Here is an 18,323-nt window from a genome sequence, read left to right on the forward strand (position 1 = left end):
AGCTCTAACCTGGTCTGATTGCCCAAAATATATTTGCTATGGTCTGAATGTGCCCCTCCAAAATTCATAGGTTGAAAACCTAACCCCTAAGGTGATGGTATTAGGAGATGGGGCCTTTGGGAGGTGATTTAGGTCATGAAGGCAGAGCCCTCCTGAATGAGATTAGTGCCTTTATAAAAGAGGGCCGACAGAACTTCCTAGCCCCGTTCTGCCATGTGAGGATACAAAGAGAAGTCTGCATCCCAGAAGAGGGCCCTTACCCGACCATGCTGGCACCCTGATCTTGAACTTCTGGCCTCCAGAACTGTGAGAAACAAATTTTTTTAAAGCAATGTTGCAGTGAACATTGTTTTACCTCTTTGTGTGCTGTGAGATTTTATTTCTGTAAGATGAAGTCACAAAATGTGTGAATCTAGAGACTTTATTTTAAAAGTAAAAGACGGTACAAACAAAGTTTTTTCTTAAGTTCACAGCAAGCTCATTTGGTGGCAAAACCTGGCTTGAACTGGCATGAGGCTAGTCAGTCTTTATTTATTCCATTTAATGTGAATATTTAGACGTCTTGAGTTTATGAAATGCTGCCTCAGTCTCTGATGGGAATGTTACATAATATATGGTAAAAGTATCTCATTGATTTTTTTTTAAATCTGAAAAAAAAATTAAATTCCAAAGCTCTTTTAACTTTTTGATAAAGATTGTAGTGATGTGCCACATTTAGTCCCTATCATCCTCAGGTGTTGGAATGAGCAGATAGTGGTGACTTTGATTTTGTTTCAGCATCTAAAACCTTTTGTTTCTTTTTTTTGAGATGTAATTGACATATGACATTAGTTTCAGGTGTACAACATGATTCGATGTATGTATATACTGCAAAATGATCACCACAATAAGTCTAGTTAACATCTAGTTAAATTTGTGTTTTATAAGCCACCTAGTCTACGGTATTTTGTTAGAGCAGCTCAAACAGACTAAGATAATATTATTGTGTGATATATTTTTTTAGATAATAGTTTGTATTTTGCTTTATTTCTTCCCTCCATTTCAAGCCAGTAGCAGGTGCTTTCCTTTGGGTTGAAAAGTAGCCTGGAGTCAATAGTGTTTTCTGTCTTTTGTAAAAGCCTAAGCTAACTGAAAGAGTAAAGTGACAGGCCAAAGCACGGGAGGTGAGGGATGCGTTTAATGTCAAGAGGCAAGTGGGAGTGTATCAAGATTCTTTCAGTTAAGAGACAGAAACTCAACTCAGATTCGCTTAAGGAAAAAAGGGAATTTATTTGCTCAAATACCAGAAAAATTCAGGGATAGTGCTGGCTTCAGGTGTGGCTTGATCCAAAAGCTAAAATGATGTTAACGGAAATCTGTCTCCATTTCTCGGCTTCCTTTTTTCTGTGATGGCTTTATTCTTAGGCAGGCTCTTCATGAGTGGTTGGCAAACTTGGACACCAGCATACCTAGCTTTTCGCCCCACAACTTAGCAATCATAAAAGGAGAACACCTCTTACCCAGGAGTTCCAGCAAAGTCCCAGGCTTGGCTTGGTCACATGACATGCCCGTTCCTGAGCCAATCACTAAGACTTGGCCAGACCTGGCTTCTGTGTCCAGCCCTGGAGCCAGAGAAACTACATGGCCTGAGGTTGGGCAAGGGGCAGTTTTCCAGAAGAAAAGAGCTGGATATATATATATATATATATATATTTTTTTTTTTTTGTGAGGAAGATCAGCCCTGAGCTAACATCTATTGCCAATCCTCCTCCTTTTTTTTTTTTGCCCCAAAGCCCCAGTAGATAGTTGTATGTCATAGTTGCACATCCTTCTAGTTGCTGTATGTGGGACGTGGCCTCAGCATGGCCGGAGAAGCCGAGTGTCGGCGCGCGCACGGGATCCGAACCCTGGCAGCCAGCAGCGGAGCGCGCGCACTTAACCGCTAAGCCACGGGGCCGGCCCCTTCGTTTTTGTTTTTACCAAAGAAGGGGACATGGGTACTAGGCACACATGCCTCTAAGGGATGCCAAAGGGGAGAGGATAGTCCCTAGACAAGGGTCAGGAAATCAGATCTGAAAATCAGAGGGAGTAGGGACCTGCTCAGTGTTTGGTAGCAACACTTTGGTGAGATGGCAAGACCTAAGAAGAAATGGGTCCTGGGGGTATCCAGGGAGGAAGTCTACAGGCGTAGGGGTTTCTAGCTCACTAAAGTTTACCATGCCCAAGTGTGGGATGGACACAGAACTACTGCACCATTCAGCCTGGGACAGTTGATGTCTCAGCAGTAATAAGTGTAGACAGATAACAAATAACTGGAGAGGCCTTCCTAAGGTTTGAGCCACACACCTCTGCACAATCCTAGGGTACCCCAATAACCAAGAGATTTCCTACCAACAAGGGAGAAGGGATCTAGATGATTTTTTTTAAGTGCTACAGAGGGGACAGAGGGATAGCCTGTTTGGGAAAATTTCCCTGGGTCCCAATAAAATCAATGAGTGGCGGCATCTAGTTCACCAATCATGGAAGTTAGCACTGTAAAATACCACTTAGTGATGACTACAGACAGAAAGCTTGACAATAAGAGGGGAATGATGGGAGAGTAAACACAAACAATAATAACTTACATATGTTATTTTTCTTTTAACAAAATATATAATGCCTACAGGTCGTTTCTAAGTAGGGGCTGCCTTTTATGGTTGTTTGCATTCCACATCCAGAAGAAGCAAACCATACATAGATTTAGCTGCTCATGTCTTGAGCCAAGGAATCATGCAACTGGGACAAGCTATTTTTTTTCCTTTAGACTAGCCAAACTGGCAGTGTGGGACAGCAGAAGTAGTCCTGGATTTGAAGTCAGGGAACCTAGGTTTGAAACCCAGCTTCACCAATTACTAGTTATAGAACCCTGGGTAAATTGTTCACCCTTCTGATCCACAGTTTCCTAGTCTATAAAATACCACCTCCACTTTACCTTAGGAGGATTTTTTAACATATGAAAAACACATAACATGAATTTAATGTTAGTTTCTTTCTCCAAACTCTTATTGAATGCCACTATTTTTTAACCACAGTATTTTTTAAATATATGAATTGCCTTAATAGAGTAGTTGATATGATTCAGTTAGAACGTCAGGTTATTATGATATTTGGGAAGCTTCTGTTATCTAAGGCCTAAGTTCATAGCAGCACTGTTTGTAATAGCAAAAACTTGGAAACCACCTAAATGTACACCAACAAGGGAAAAGATATATATATGTATATATACACACACACACACACACAGTCATGTGTCACAACGATGGAAACACGTTCTAAGAAATGCGTTGTCAGGTGATTTTGTCATTGTGCGAACATCATAGAGTGTACTTACACAAACCTAGATGGTATAGTATATACACAACCTAGGCTATATGGTACTCATCTTATGGGATTACCATTGTATATGTGGTCCACTGTGGACCATCATTATGCAGGTGCATGACTGTGTGTATGAGCCATTAAAAATGAGGGAGATCCTTATTTACGAACACAAAAAGACATCCGTCATAAATTAAGTTTAAAAAGAAAGTAGTGGCAGATATGTATAATATGATCCTACTTTTGTCAAAGTAACTGGACACAGCCATCTGGTATATATATATATATATACACACACACACACGATAAACATATATTGTAAAGACAGCGAAATGTCTGGAAGAATACCTAATAAACTGTTAACAGCAGTAATCTCTGGAAGGTGGATTGTGGAGGAGGGAACTTTTAATGTTCTACACTTTTTTTTTTTTTAATTTTACAGACATGTGTTACTGTAAAAAAAGAAAATCCTTTTGTTCCAGTTTAGGGTCATGGTAACTTCCTTCTCCACAATAGCACTTAGGACAAGAAAAAGTTATTGATGACCCTGAAAGCAGAAATGAGGTCAAGCATTCGAGTGGTGTGTGTGAGTGAGGGTGGGACTGCAACACGAGTCCATTTTGCTACTCACTGACTACGTTAGTAAAATATGTAGAAGATGAGGTAGTTGAAAGCTTTCTTAGATATGTGGATTATTTTTTTCCCCTAGAGCAATTTATTATGGATGATGGAAAGGATTTTCTTTGATTGGTTCTTCAACTGTATTTGCATTTTGCTCTAGAGAACAAAGCAACGTAAAAGAATGAGTTTTTATTTTTTTAAGAAAATACTTGAATTATCTTAGACCACTAAATTAAATATTTAAACAACCTGAAAAGAGTGCCAGAGTCAGGACACAGCATTTATTTTACTGACTTGCCCTGACAGATAATAAATAGGGATTGATTTAACAGTGACCAAATACATTGGCAATATGTACTAAAGTGCCATCAAATGGGCAGTTGGGGATAACCACATCTAAAGTGAGATCAAATGCTTGAGTCCATTCCTTTTAGCAGAAATAATTAAAACCATCTTGGCAGAACCAAGTCTTTGCAAAACATACCAAATGTATGGCTTCAAGAGAGCGGAGAACCCACAAGCCTGAAGAAGCCTCCAGAGTTCTCTCAGGATCAACAGGGTGCTTGCATCATCCTGGTCCTCTTTGTATAAGTATCAATATTAGAGCACTGTGAGTTCAGTAATAGAGTCTTGAGTCCACAGAAAAATCTGAAGGAGGTCAATGAAACCAGCATATTATATAGTCAAATATTTACCAATAAATAAATAAATAATAAAATCACCACACTTACTTACAAAGGCTGATCTAGGCAAGCGTCTGCTGTCAGGAAGAATTTCACTGAAACAATCCTGGCAGATGGGTGACCGGTTCTTTCAAATCTCCAGGAAATATAGTTTCATAATTTTTCTTCAGAACCTAGCCTCAAATTTAATTAGGATAATTCAATTCATGTGTAAAGCTTTGTGCCAGGTCTCTAGGGAATATGAGAAAGCCACATTCCTTGCATTCAAGAGTTTATAATCTAGTTACAGAGAAGTGTTTAATAATAATAACAGCAGCAACTAACATTTGAATGCTCACTACGTGCCAGGCACTTTCCATGATTTATTTCATTTAAACCAGTAACTCTATGAGGTAGGTACTATTAGCCCCATTCTACAGATGAGAAAACCAAGGCTCACAGAGGTTAAGTGACTTATCAAGGGTCACACAGCTAGAATTGTGGAACTGAGACTTGAATCCAGGCAGTCTATTCCCCTCTACTAAGTTCTGTTACAGAAGTATAAGCAAACGAGAAACAAAGTACAAAAAATTAGATATATTTCCAAAGTGGGACAGATTAGGGAAAACTGCATGGAGGAGGTATTACAGACACAGCCAAGACAGAAAGCAGGTGTAGTGAAAGAATGAATAGGCTAGTTTGTCAGTAAAAAGTGAAGAGAGTGGTGGGAAATAAGACTGAAGAGAAAGCCTGAAGCCAGATCATGAAGGGTCTTCAATGCTACGTTCAAGAAGTTTGGACTTCGTTTTGTAGACAGTGGGAATGACAGGAACTCGAATAAGGAAATGAAAAGCTTTGTGTTTAAGTTTATTGTGGCAGAAATGATTTGGATGGATTGAAGAAGATAGAGATTAGATGAAGGAAGACTGGTTCAAATGGCTATAGAATTTGAATTCTTCTAGGTCAACAACTGTTTAAGGCCTATTTGTCAAAGACATTCTTTTCTATGTTGAATGCTCCGCTGAGACCTAGTCGTGTGACCTTGGGAAAGTCAACAAGCCTTTCTGAGCCCTTGATTTCTTCATCTGGAAAGTGGAAACACTGGACATGCTCTTTGAGATTTCATCCAGCTCTGAAATTTTATGAGTCTCATGAAAAATTTCTCTTTGAAATTTAATCTTGGGTAGTCTTAGTCTGTGGAACTGGGGCTGATTTGTTGAAACCTTGAAAGTACCTACAAGTATCATCCTAGTGTTTTCTTCTGCTGGGAAAAATTCTAAAAAATAATACAGCATTATGCTTTCTACCTTTAATACCATTTATAAATAACTACTTTTATTTGTTGCTGGGTAACTGTGACCCACAAGAGTTGACTTTACATAAGAGGAACCCACAGATCTCTAGTCTTGGTGTTTTTCCTGTCATCTCACACAGTGGTGAGAATAGAGTTGATGGAAGATTAAGTCAAAAAGAGGTATTTTTTAACCCATGTTATTGTTTTTAAAGCCAATCTGTTGCCTTTTCCCTATGGTAATACCAAAGAGAAATAAAAACTGTTTTCCCTCCCTCTCTTAGAAGTTCAGTATAAGTCTACCGTTACAATTTCCAATTGACCTATTCATTAATGTTCATAGAAAAGAACTCTTCAAATACCTCTAATATGTGTTACAAATCAGGGTAAGATTTGGATGGTGTAAAGACAGAGTGATCAACTCATCCCAGTTTGCGTGGAACTTTCTCAGTTATAGCACTGAAAGTCTCATGTTCCACGAAACCCCTCAGTCTCAGGCAAACTGGGATGGTTAGTCACCCTAAAATGCCCTTAAGATCCAGAATCCAAGAACATCCAAATCCTACCATGTCTTAATCTCCCAACTCCCCATGAGGCTCCTGAAGAGGCCATATAAAGAACCAGCAGCAAAGGATAAAATAGTGTTTTATGTGATCGTGAGTTTTTAGGCTGGGCTAATCCTGATACCCCTCGAGAGAGCTACAGTAAAGCTGTGATGGAGCATATGGATGAGTCTAGAGAAGGGCCTCTATATTGTTCCTTCAACCCAAATTTTAGAATCTTAGAAGATAAGTTCCTTTGGCCTGCAGTAGAAACAGAAGACTGAAGCAAAGATGAATGGGCTTAGGCCTTTGTGCAAGGAAGAAAGAGAAGAAAGATGGTTGGCTTTGGGGGCCTTGGCTCAGTATCTCTCTCCCAGCCACTGCAAACATGATGCAGAAGACAGAGCCACATGTGTGTGGTCTTTTATTGCTGAGTGACTCTTCTTATTGGTAAACATGGCCTAATCCATGTTCTGGAATATTAATAGCATCTCTTCCCTAGCGGGGAGCTAGGAGGGGGAGTGGAAGAAGAGCCGGGAGACCTTCTCTCAGAATGATGCTAATAGCAAAACCAAACCAAGAGGCATGGAAGTGTCACTGTGTGAATATGTGAAACCTCTGTAAGAAATCAATTTTTGAAATAAATTTTTAAAATCAAAGCTTATTTCAAAGTAATAGAAGCCTTTTTAGTTTCTTTAGTAGACAATTTATTTTGATAAACTTGCTCAATAACAAAAATACAAGTGAAGAAAATTATGTTCATTTTATACAGTTTGTATTAACAATTTGTTTTGAAACTATTAATTGAAAAATGTTATAACCAATTAGAAAACAATTCTTAATAAAGTTTGGGGTAATATACAGACCTTGATCACAAACTTTAAAATCTCTTGAGGTGATACAACTAAGAAGTCCTGTGCAGGGAATCCAACCTACACAGGCCACTTTTTTCCTTCATATATTTTCATCCTTCAAGAATAGTTCTGAAAGACAGCTTACTGTTTTGAATTGTGAATGTAAATTTTTAAAAGAAGACCAAAGTGGGTTGATAAAACAGTTACTACAATCTCAGAGTAACTTGTGGTTATTAGTCTTTTAATAAAGACAAAATAAATGCAACATGTTCTTCCCATGAAGCCCACGATGCAAAATAATAGCTAAGAGTATATCCAAAGTTAGTTTCCAATACTTTTTCAGGGCCTTTCCTCTAAATCAATAGATTGTATGTCACCAGGACTATTTTTTATTTTACTTAAGAGATTAAACAGTGACTTCATAGAACATCAAGTGGGGATATCAAAGCTTTAGGCAAAAGGGTAAAAACCAATGAAGTGTTTTGGTCATCTAGAACATCAAAAAGAAAAAAAAAAAAAAGAACCATCCTTCAAAACAAAACAAATGGAACAGAAAATAGGTTTATAAGAAGTAGAAGAGTCAGAAAAATTACATACACACATTAACAACATAGAACATGGATTACCTTTGGAAAGAATCATACTGAAATGTTTGCTTTAATGAATTAAAGATTTTTCATGTTTACAGATGTTTAGGCATGTTCAATAGGAGCTTCCAAAAATTTCAAACTAATTAAGTCTTGTGCAAATAAAACCTATAAATAGTTTTCAGCAGATTTTACAGTGATGTTCTTAGGTATGAGAAGAATGCACACACTCTAAAAACAATGTAACAGACAAAAGTTTGACAAATGATTGCACCATAAAACAGTGTTTTATATACAGTTTACAAGATATGATTTCCTGCTATAAATTAATACTGTACTATATAGTACTTATTATAGTGACCTTTTAAAAGCAACTGCTGACAGTTGTCTATCTTTTCACTTACAGGATTTATAGAATTTTATATGAATAAGTCCATTTGAATGTTTGGTCTGGAAGAGTACAAAGATTTAACTTCACATACTACTTGATGGGACGGTTTTAATCCTGGGTTAGAGTGCCGACTGGTTAGAGGGAGTTTTCCCCTATCAGCCCTTTATGCACTGGACCTCCGAGACAATGATGAAATTAAAGACAATTTAATGGTTTGGGTAATAGATACAAATAAAACCTTAAATTTTGTAATCTTATATGCAATACCACTGTAAGTGAAAGAAGTAAACAGTGGGGAAATTCTTAGCAGCTGAGAAACGTTCTCTTCCCATGCTTATGATCCAGTTAAAAATATTTTGAGAAACTATTTACAATAAAATTCATCTTTTGGAAGAGAAAAGCTCTTGGTCATATCATAAATTAATTTGAACCATACTTTGCTAACACTTTATTTCAGTGGTATAATGGCGACAACCAAAGCTTTTCTTCAAAGTGATCAACCTGACTGAGGACCCATCAAATCACAATGGGAACTGCAATCCCAAACGTCCATAGAACACGCCCAGTGGTATTCTTAGAATTGACTAGACATCATAATAGTTGGGGAAAAATAGCCTTCCTCAGGCATTCCCCAAAGGTTTCTTTGACCCTGGGAAGGAAAAGTGTGACATTCCCCCAGCACACTCAAGGAATGCACCACAGTGGTGGTCCACCTCTTACCTCGACTCCTGAGTGAGCTGAAACACTGGGGTTTTCTCTCACAATAAAATACTGCTGAATTAACAGTAAAATATATGAATGTCAAACAAGCCAGTGTGAAACACATCAGGCGCCTCCATTTCATACTTTGAATATCTGAGGAGGCAGCCCCATCTCCAAAGTAATCATTCTATAACTTATAACCTAGCTTTTTAAAAACAGTGCATTCATTTCTGTGTGAAGCATGGACTACATGGGACTCTAACTCTACTTGATAGCGACATTTGGGTTGCCATTTTACTATAAAGAAGAAAAACTTAGTTCCACTGCCATGAAAGACCCTCCTGCCCCACATTTCAAACAGGAGATTATCTGTATTGTTCACCTGGAGAAACAACTAAGCATTGACATGAAGGCATGGAAACGTGGAGAAGAGAAATACTGTATTTTAAAACTATCTGTGGCTTCAAGGGTTAGCTGCAATGCTTCTTTTAGGAAAAAATGTAAAGCTGTGGTTTTAGTACAGCCCCTTAAAGTAAATGCAAAAATGTTAGCTTTTAGCACACTAAAGCATATAGCATATAAAGAAAATATTGTATTGCTCAGGTTTTTGGTAAAGGAGATGTATTAATAATGCTTGCAGATGAAAAGAACATATATTTAATTTTTATAGCAGAGTGAAGTTAGTGTTGAAAATAGCCAAACTATTGTAAATTGATATTACTAGTGAACTCTGTATTTATGTAAAGTTGTGTGCTTGAACATATAAAATGCGTTACTAATGTAACAGACCAAGCCAGTAGAAAAACAGAACCTCTGTACAACAGACAACAGTTGCCAATAATTTAAATAGTGTCAGATTCCCCAAATTATAAGGTTTGACATGATCTTACCTTCCACTATCACATACAAATAAATTAACCCTACAAAGAATTTTAGCTTAACTTAAAATTGCACCTAGAAAGGTATGGGATTATTTGTACCTATTACAAAAACCTGTTAAAATCAAGGGCTGCTACAAAGAATGAGGTAAACTGAAGACTCTCTCCACTATGCAGCCTTCAGATAAATGGCTTTTTTTCTATTGAGTTCTAGGTTTGCACACCACAGTGTTTTGCTAGCAAAGCATTCAGAGTTCTCTTCCAGGAACTGTTTGCATGTGTGTGTACATAAATTTACACACACATACACACACACACTATATACACACTGTATACTGCATCAGCAAAATATATATATTATATATATATTTATATAAATATAAGGAACATTTCCCCCACCCACCCACAACATGTTTCTTAGTGTTTGAATTTTTTTTTTGTACACAGAGAATAGGGAATTTCAGAATTTTTACATACATTTTAGCAAACAAGTTTTGATCTATTGGCTTCTTGGTGCAGTAATGCAATGGCAATCCATTCTGGTGCCAAAGGCTCATACCATTACAAGGAAGCTGTGAACACTAATTTCTTAGGAGGTGAGGCCAGCCCCACATGAACTTCTCTTGCATCCCTCTGGTCCACCATGATTCATAAATAATTAGACTTTTTTTTTCCTCAAATCAATCATAGACATTAAAAACGGAACAACAGAATCACAAAGGGCCACATGCTTTCAGTATAAAGCATTCTCCTTCACTAGGTTGCTATCACAGTGCAGACCTAACTGCCTGAATATGCTCAGGAGATTTAGTCAATACTGTCTGTATTTGGTTATGGAAAAGGCTCTCATTTTTTGTTTTTAAATCCAAAGTGCATAGTGAGAACAAAACAAAGCATTTTTTTCCTTTTCAGCATCAGTTTCATCTAAGCATCTTCCTACGAGAGGACTACTCAGATGCCTTGCTTTTGTCCTCCCCACTCTCCAAACATAAAAAAAATAAAATAAAATAAAAAATAATAAAAGAGTCAAGCAATTTAGACATTCATCAGCCTGGTAAACAAACTTTGCCAGCAAATAGAAGTCCTACTATTGTAAAGAAAATTGATAAGACAAAAAGTACATATGATGACCCAACTACTGTGTTGTTGGGTAATTTATAAGGTTGACCTCCGACTTCATTGATGTAAAATCCTATTGGAAATATTAGGGCAGCCATACAGAAAAGGATCACTGTAAAACAAACCAAAACACAACATTAGTAACATGGTTTGGTAATTAAGAAAACAATGAAAATTTGGCACAAAGGAATTTTATAGGAAGGGTTGTGGATTGATAACATGGTCATACCTGTTAAACTATGGACCACTTGTCAAAAGATTTGCATATATTACAGATCACATAATATCCCCAAAGCCTAAAAATTAAATACAGCAAAAGTTGGGTTCGCCTTTTATATAAGTGGTAGGACAATTTCAAATATCAACATTAAGAAAGGCCTTCAAACCTACTCAGTACCTGCATCTACTATTCTTGACCATTTAAAGTAGTGATTAAGCGCTCTGGCTAGAGTCAGATAGGGGCTAAGTTCTGGCTCTACTACTTACTAGCTGTGCAATCTTAGGCTTCTGGTTCCTTTCAGAAAATGGGGCAAATACTAGGAGGATAAATAAAACAATGTCAAGTCCCTGGCACAGTGCCAGGTTGATGGTCTGTGCTAAATAAATGTTGCATATTATCATCATAGTTATTATTTTGCCAGTTCTTTGCCCCTCTCAGTTGGTATTAGTTAGAAGGAACTGGAGAAGGTACATACAAATAAAAGTACCATTTACCTTACTCTAATGTAAAATCAGCTAGTGGAAAGAACCTCAGATTTCTAGGATGATTAGCATGTCAGAGTGGTTCTCTCTCATCATGGAAAACGTTAAAAAAAAATAAAATCTGTTAGGTTTCTGAATACCCAGAGGTTAAAGAGAGTGGGGAAACGTTCTTTGAGTTTTGGATACAAACATAATGCAATATATTATTTGCTAAAATGTTTCTAGAAAGATATCAGAAAACCCAGTGGCTGAGTGTAAGTAATTCCACAGTCCACTGTTTTAGCAAACAGCATGCTCCCCTGTGCTCTTCTTAGCCAACACAAATTAACCCATACATAGGCTAGCTTTTCCAAGAACATACTTTATGCTTTTTGAAAGCACATTTGCCAAATGTTCATAGTCCTTCAAATTTCTTTGGGGGCAGAAACATTTATTCAGTGTAATGTGAAGACAGATTATTACAGTCACTGCATATGAAGAGTTGAAGCTTTCCATTATTAACTGAATGAGAAACCTTTTCCAAGTTAAGCCTATCCCCAGGAATACTGACAGAATCCTGGATAAATATGCCAGCTGACAATTGTCCTAAATTATTTTTGTGTTAATCAAGCAACAAAATTTAACAGGAGAGTCCTTAAAAAGCCAATTAGGAATCTTTTCCTGGAAGGAACAGCGCCAGAAATGTATCAAAAAGTAACATTTTCTTAAGTGATACACTAGCTTAAGAAATACACCAGCACTCTCTTTTTTTTTTGTGAGGAAGATCAGCCCTGAGCTAACATCCACACCAATCCTCCTCTTTTTGCTGAGGAAGACTGGCCCTGAGCTAACATCCGTGCTGATCTTCCTCTACTTTATATGGGACGCTGCCACAGCATGGCCTGATAAGCGGTGTGTAGGTGAGCGCCCAGATCCGAACCCGGACCACCAGCAACGGAGCGCGTGCGCCTAACCGCTACGCCACCGGGCCAGCCCCGTACACCAGCACTCTTGTTTGCTCTGCACCATTTAGGTGGATTACTTTATATTATACAGACATAGAGCCTATTTCATTTTGGGCAAACGACCACACCAAATAATGTTACATAAGTGCATTTGGATTCTCTTGGATACTTACTACAGAACAAATGAAAAATTTAGTTAAGTGTTAGACCTTTTGGCCTTTCTTTTGTATAGTCAGCAATAAATAATTTTATTAGCGCTGCCAATGCCCACTTATTAGTGTTATCTGTCACCAATTTCTAATGGTTCTTATGTCTTAATATGGTTTGGTAAGTAAAAAGAAACTACAATCTAAGTAGCTATTCACAATCTAATAAAAAACAATGTGATATGATTATTGTTTTAAAAATAATTTGTTTCTTAATGTTGACTAATCTTAAGAAATACTAAAATAATTTAGAAGTGCTTCAGAGATACGCAGATACTGTAGTTGTTCATTCTGTTAACTGATTTGCCAACTTTATTCTTTGCTATTTTCTACTGTAAAATAAAAATCTATCCTTTATAATGGAGTAATCATTTAATGACTACATTTAAAGTAGAGTTTAATATTTTATAAGAATTAAATATTTTCCAAATTGGTTAGGAAAAGCTTAATCAAATTTCAAGGAAGCAATGAACTTCTATTCAATCTAATCTTGGTTTCTACTCCAAGGAATTAGGTTCTCTATAATTCCAGGGGAGATTTCGTGTAGGTGGATGAGTTTTCTTCTAAGCTATTAAGACCTGTGAAGTTACTTTAGATCTTAAGATATTATTAATGCTGACAATATCTATCAATTTTTGACAATTAAGTTCTAGGTCCTAAATAAGCCTGTAAATACATAACTTCATATCCTCCATGGCACAGACTTCTTGGTGGTGAGAGTCAGATACTGGGTGCCCTGGTAGATGAGGATGTAAACCAGGGTAGCAAAGGAAAGGACAAAAGTCAGATTTAAAGAAAAAGACACATCTTTGTCACCCTGGCCTCCATAGGCAAGCCCATCATGTGTGGCTCTCTTCTGAGAGCTATTTCCCCACTGGGTAAACCCATAAGAAAATGTTACCCTTACCTTCTTACCAAAACTACAGCTTAACTGGAATAGAAATTAATACAAAAGAGATGAAGTACATTTTCAAAGGCTGAATGGAAACACTAGGGGGAGCCCAATCCCTCTCAGGACTGCCACCCCAGCAGACTAGCTCCTGCAATAAAAACAAGGTATTAAGGAAGCTAAGAAGAGTAATGCAGCTCTATGCTTACTTAGAGGACATTAACTCCAAGGTATACTGTTGAGCTAAAAAACAAAGGTAAAGAATAGCATAAATAGAATAAATATAAATTTATTTACCACTCACACACATACATATATGTTTCTGTGCATAGAACACCTCTGATAGGAATCCCAGAAACTAGTAACAGTGTTTGCTTCCAGGAAAGAGGTATTGGATGGCTGGGTGACAGGGCCACAGATGAGACTTACTTTTCACTTGGTGATCCTTTCATAGGCTTTGAATTATGTATCATATGCACATATTATTTTTAAAAGTTAAATTATTTAACTAAAAAATAAAAGAAAAACACATTGCATTTGGAGGTAGCTACATACACTTAAATATTCTCTGAAGGGGAATGAAAAACAAGATAATCCTAGTTCTTTCCCTTTATTGGGTCACAAGAACCAATGGCTCATGTAAGCATACTAATGCTTTCTTTGACTCCTAATACTTTGCTAAATTATATTTTAGATTTCAGAGCATATGCATTCCCAAATTCCAACTAAATCCTTCTATGATTTTATTTTACTCCTTAAAGAGTAAATTCTATCTGGATAGGTAATTTTATCTGTGAGCAAAGATTCTCTTTAAATTCCTCATCAATACCCTTTAATTTAGTAGCACTGTCTCTACAACTGCCTCTGAACTCTACTATTTAGAAAAGAAATGTTTCGGGAGCTCTGACCTCAAACAAGATCATCAACTTATTTCACATTTCTTAAGAAGAATGCAAGACTTTTTATGTCACAGGCAACTTGCTCTAAATTTTAAAATTAAGGGGTATAAAGAGAGAAAAATAAAACAACAAAGCCAGAAACATATACATTAAAGAGAAAGAGCTTCACAGAGAGATAGGGAGAAACAGAGACTCATGAACTAATATCCCTATCTATGGTCTTAAAGGATAAATTGAGTTTTAACATTAATACTGATACATGGGATATGCCTTACCCCTATCATACAAATTCTAAATGAAAACATCAAGTGAAAGTAAGCTGTGTTATAATATTTATTTTTTAAAACTTATGCTAACCTGAGATGATTATAAAGCATTGAATCAGAAGTTAAATCCCATAGTATTTGGTATAGGTATTGTTATCCCGTTCTTTAGAGCAGGGTTTCTCAATAGGGCCCTATTGCCATTTTGGGACAGGTGAGTCTTTGTTGTGGGGGGCTGTCCTGTGCACTGCAGGATGTTTAGCAGAATCCCTGGCCTCTACTCATTCCATGCCAGTAGCATCCCCCTAGTTGTGACAATCAGAAATGTTTCCAGACATTGATAAATGTCCCCTGGGGGGCAAAACTGCTTTAGAGAGAAAGAAGAAAGCAGAATTACAGAAATATCTTTCCTTTGTGCATTTTTGTTGCTTTTAACTTGGGAAAAGCCTCTGATGTGTTTTGAAATTAAACCAGTTTTGCAAAGTACAAGAAAATATGTAATATATAAATATATCATACCCTTGGGCATAGCTTAATGGAGTAAAAAATGTTGATAAACAATTATTAAATAACCAAATGTGTTGATTTTTCAACGGTCACACAACAACTCACAGTAGAAACTCAAAATCTAGGATATTAAAAAGCAAATCACCACCTTAATCTAAATTATATTTCTGTATATTTTCTTCTAGATTTATCTTTATTTGATAGAAGATACCAATATCTTCAAGAAGAGGAAAAGACTCAAGTTAGTGGTAGCTCTGAGTCACAGACCTGGAACACTTATATCACAATAGGAGGAAAAACAAATTCATTAAAATAGCATTTCATACAAAGCAATTAAGGTTTTGGATGTTCTGGTCTTGGGTTGAGAATTCTGAAGAACTGATGGGACTGCGTCGAGTCTGACGGCCATATGCAAGTGGTGCTCTTTGATGGTTATGGAGTCCTTATTACTGATTCTTGATTATCTTCATAAAAATACTAGTGTGAGTGCCTTCTAGACAAATTTAGTAAGCACAGGTTACTTACTTCCAGTGAATGCTATCCATCGAGCATATTTTGTAGCTTCTCTTCGCCAGTGGGAAGCCACCAGCAAACCACATGTGACAGTCAATGAAATGATTCCCATGATGATAAAAAACAGTGTGGTGACCCACTCTGGGGGAAGCCGAGGTGGAATGCACGTCCGGTCTCGTCCGTGGATTGTTTGACACTGTCGCACAAGGCCCACAGTGAGTGCTCCTGGAGAGATGAAAAGGTGGGAATATTTTAGTGGGTTTGGCATACCCAGGGAGTATTCCCACCAATACCCCTTTAGTCCTTAAATCTTATTTCTCTCCATGTGGGTCATTCAAGCACTTAATTCCACTGAGTCCTACTCCTCAGCATTCTGCTGTAGTTCACAATGTAGTAATACCTGGCTTAACATACAAAGTGAACTTGTTAAAAAAAACAAAACAAAAAGCTCACAAAAGCCACAAAAGGCAGTTCATTCAGTCATTCATTAAACAAATACTTTCTGAGTACTCGTGTCAGGCACTGTTCTAGGCACTAGGAAGTAACAGTGAATGAGACAGATGAAGTTCCTGCTCTTGCTGAGCTTACATACTAGCAGAAAGAACTGGAACTTTTCTATTCCCAGATCCAAGACTCAACATATATTATTTTATTTTGGTGGAGGAGAAAAACATTTTTCAAGAAATTGAAGGCAAACTTGAAATATATCTAATTATATAAATAAAATTAAATAATGGATTAAATACTAGAACCAATATATTTGATTAAAGTTTAAATTTCTGAGAATATTTCAATATAGGTACTTTTCCATTAAATTCAAGAATATGTTGGAAAAACTAGTAGGTTCCCCCCATTTGGTAAGTTCAACAATTTTTGTACAATGTACAGATGTTTACATTGCCAAACCACTACTAGCATGCTTCAGCAGAAAAGCATAAAGGCATCAGTGGTAATTTTTATTTTATTTTATTTACTTATCTTTTTTGGTGAGGAAGATTAGCCCTGAGCTAACATCTCTTGCCAATCTTCCTCTTTTTGCTGAGGAAGATTGGCCCTGGGCTAACATCCGTGCCCATCTTCCTCTATTTTATATGTGGGATGCCTGCCACAGCATGGGTTTGATGAGCAGTGCATAGGTCCGCACATGGGATCTGAACCCGCGAACCCCAGGCCACTGAAGTGGAGCGCACAAACTTAACCACTATGCCACCAGGCCAGCCCCAGTGGTAATTTTTAAAGTGCCCCCTCTCCCATTTAAATAACATGAAAATAATTTTTGTGAAACATAAGTGCTATTTTTACATAAACATGCTCTCATGTCAAACCCAAGGAACCCCTATATCAAATTTGGGGTAAATTAACTTACAGAAACCTAGATAAGGAAGGTGAAAGACTAATTATTTTATCCTCTTCCCCACTAAGAAGAACAATTAAAATATTACTTTTGAGTAAAAACTGCTTGCTTCCCCCTTTAAGAGCAACTGCAAATGGGAAAACAGTTCCCAAAAGTACAAGAAAAGAAATTTCTGGAGCCACTGAAAACATAATAGATTTCTGTATCTTTTTTCCGTCTTAATCATTTTCTTATTATGAACAACAATAACAAGACATTAACCTCAAAATTACAGCACTTGCCATGAACATCAGTGCCTTTTTTAAGGACAGTCAGTAAAATTCCTAGAGCACTCTAGGAAGCTGTGCCTTGGTGGGAGCAGACAGACCAGGGCTGGATCTATGTCTGTGGATATATGTGTGGGTAGGTGGGGCTGTTGGAGGGAGGTGGCTTTCCTGCAACTTGTGTTTTGCCATTGATACATTTTTAGAAATTGAAGTGAAAAATCAGTTCTGATCTCAAAATTAAGTTGTCATTTTTTTTTTTCTCTAATGCTAACTCTGACTACAGCTCTTTTGGTAAAGTGGAAGAAGATAACCAAGGTGCACCTTTTTCTCTCAAATCATCTAGTAATTAGGCCCACTTTGTGATCTCCATACAGGTGCAAACAGCATTATAATTATGGAATCATCCCGGTAGGAGAGAGGCAGATGGGAAGTGGGAGAGGAACAGAAAGTGAGCAAACCCTCACAATAATGCCACACGCCATCCCTCCTTCTAGCTGCTGCTTGGAGCTGAGTGACTTCACAGGCCAAAGAGAAGTAAATCAGTTGCAAGTTTTTGACACTCAATTGCTAACCTTTAAAGTATCACTTTAAAGGTAATTTCTTGAAACCAGAAAAAAGGAGAGGGTCGGGGTAAGCAAGCACCAGGAAATTGCCTAAAAGTTCTTAAATTGAAACACTAAAAAGCTTCCGTGAAGAGAAAACTTGGGGAAGAGGGGTGTCTCATTATGATAAAGCATTTTATTATAATTTTGGAAATAAAGAAGGCATTCACAGCAGTGCTCAAGATCTTCTAACAG

General features: G+C 37.2%; 1 protein-coding gene across 2 annotated transcripts in view; it reads right to left on the bottom strand.

Annotated features, from left to right (window-relative positions):
• Positions 1 to 7,851: 7,851 nt before the first annotated feature.
• MOSMO (modulator of smoothened) overlaps positions 7,852 to 18,323 on the bottom strand; it is a 70,498-nt gene continuing 60,026 nt past the window's right edge. Inside the window, exons 2-3 of one of the 2 annotated variants that reach the window (XM_004442971.3) lie at positions 15,919 to 16,131; positions 7,852 to 11,095 (exon numbers count right to left, since the gene is read on the bottom strand). In XM_004442971.3, the coding sequence (XP_004443028.2) occupies positions 10,911 to 11,095; positions 15,919 to 16,131 (398 nt within the window). In that variant the 3' untranslated portion in view covers positions 7,852 to 10,910. The other variant, XM_087417082.1, reaches the window with a different exon arrangement.

The sequence above is a fragment of the Ceratotherium simum genome, chromosome 26, assembly GCF_057802395.1.
Source record: "Ceratotherium simum simum isolate JZ-2026a chromosome 26, ASM5780239v1, whole genome shotgun sequence".
Taxonomy (NCBI): domain Eukaryota; kingdom Metazoa; phylum Chordata; class Mammalia; order Perissodactyla; family Rhinocerotidae; genus Ceratotherium; species Ceratotherium simum.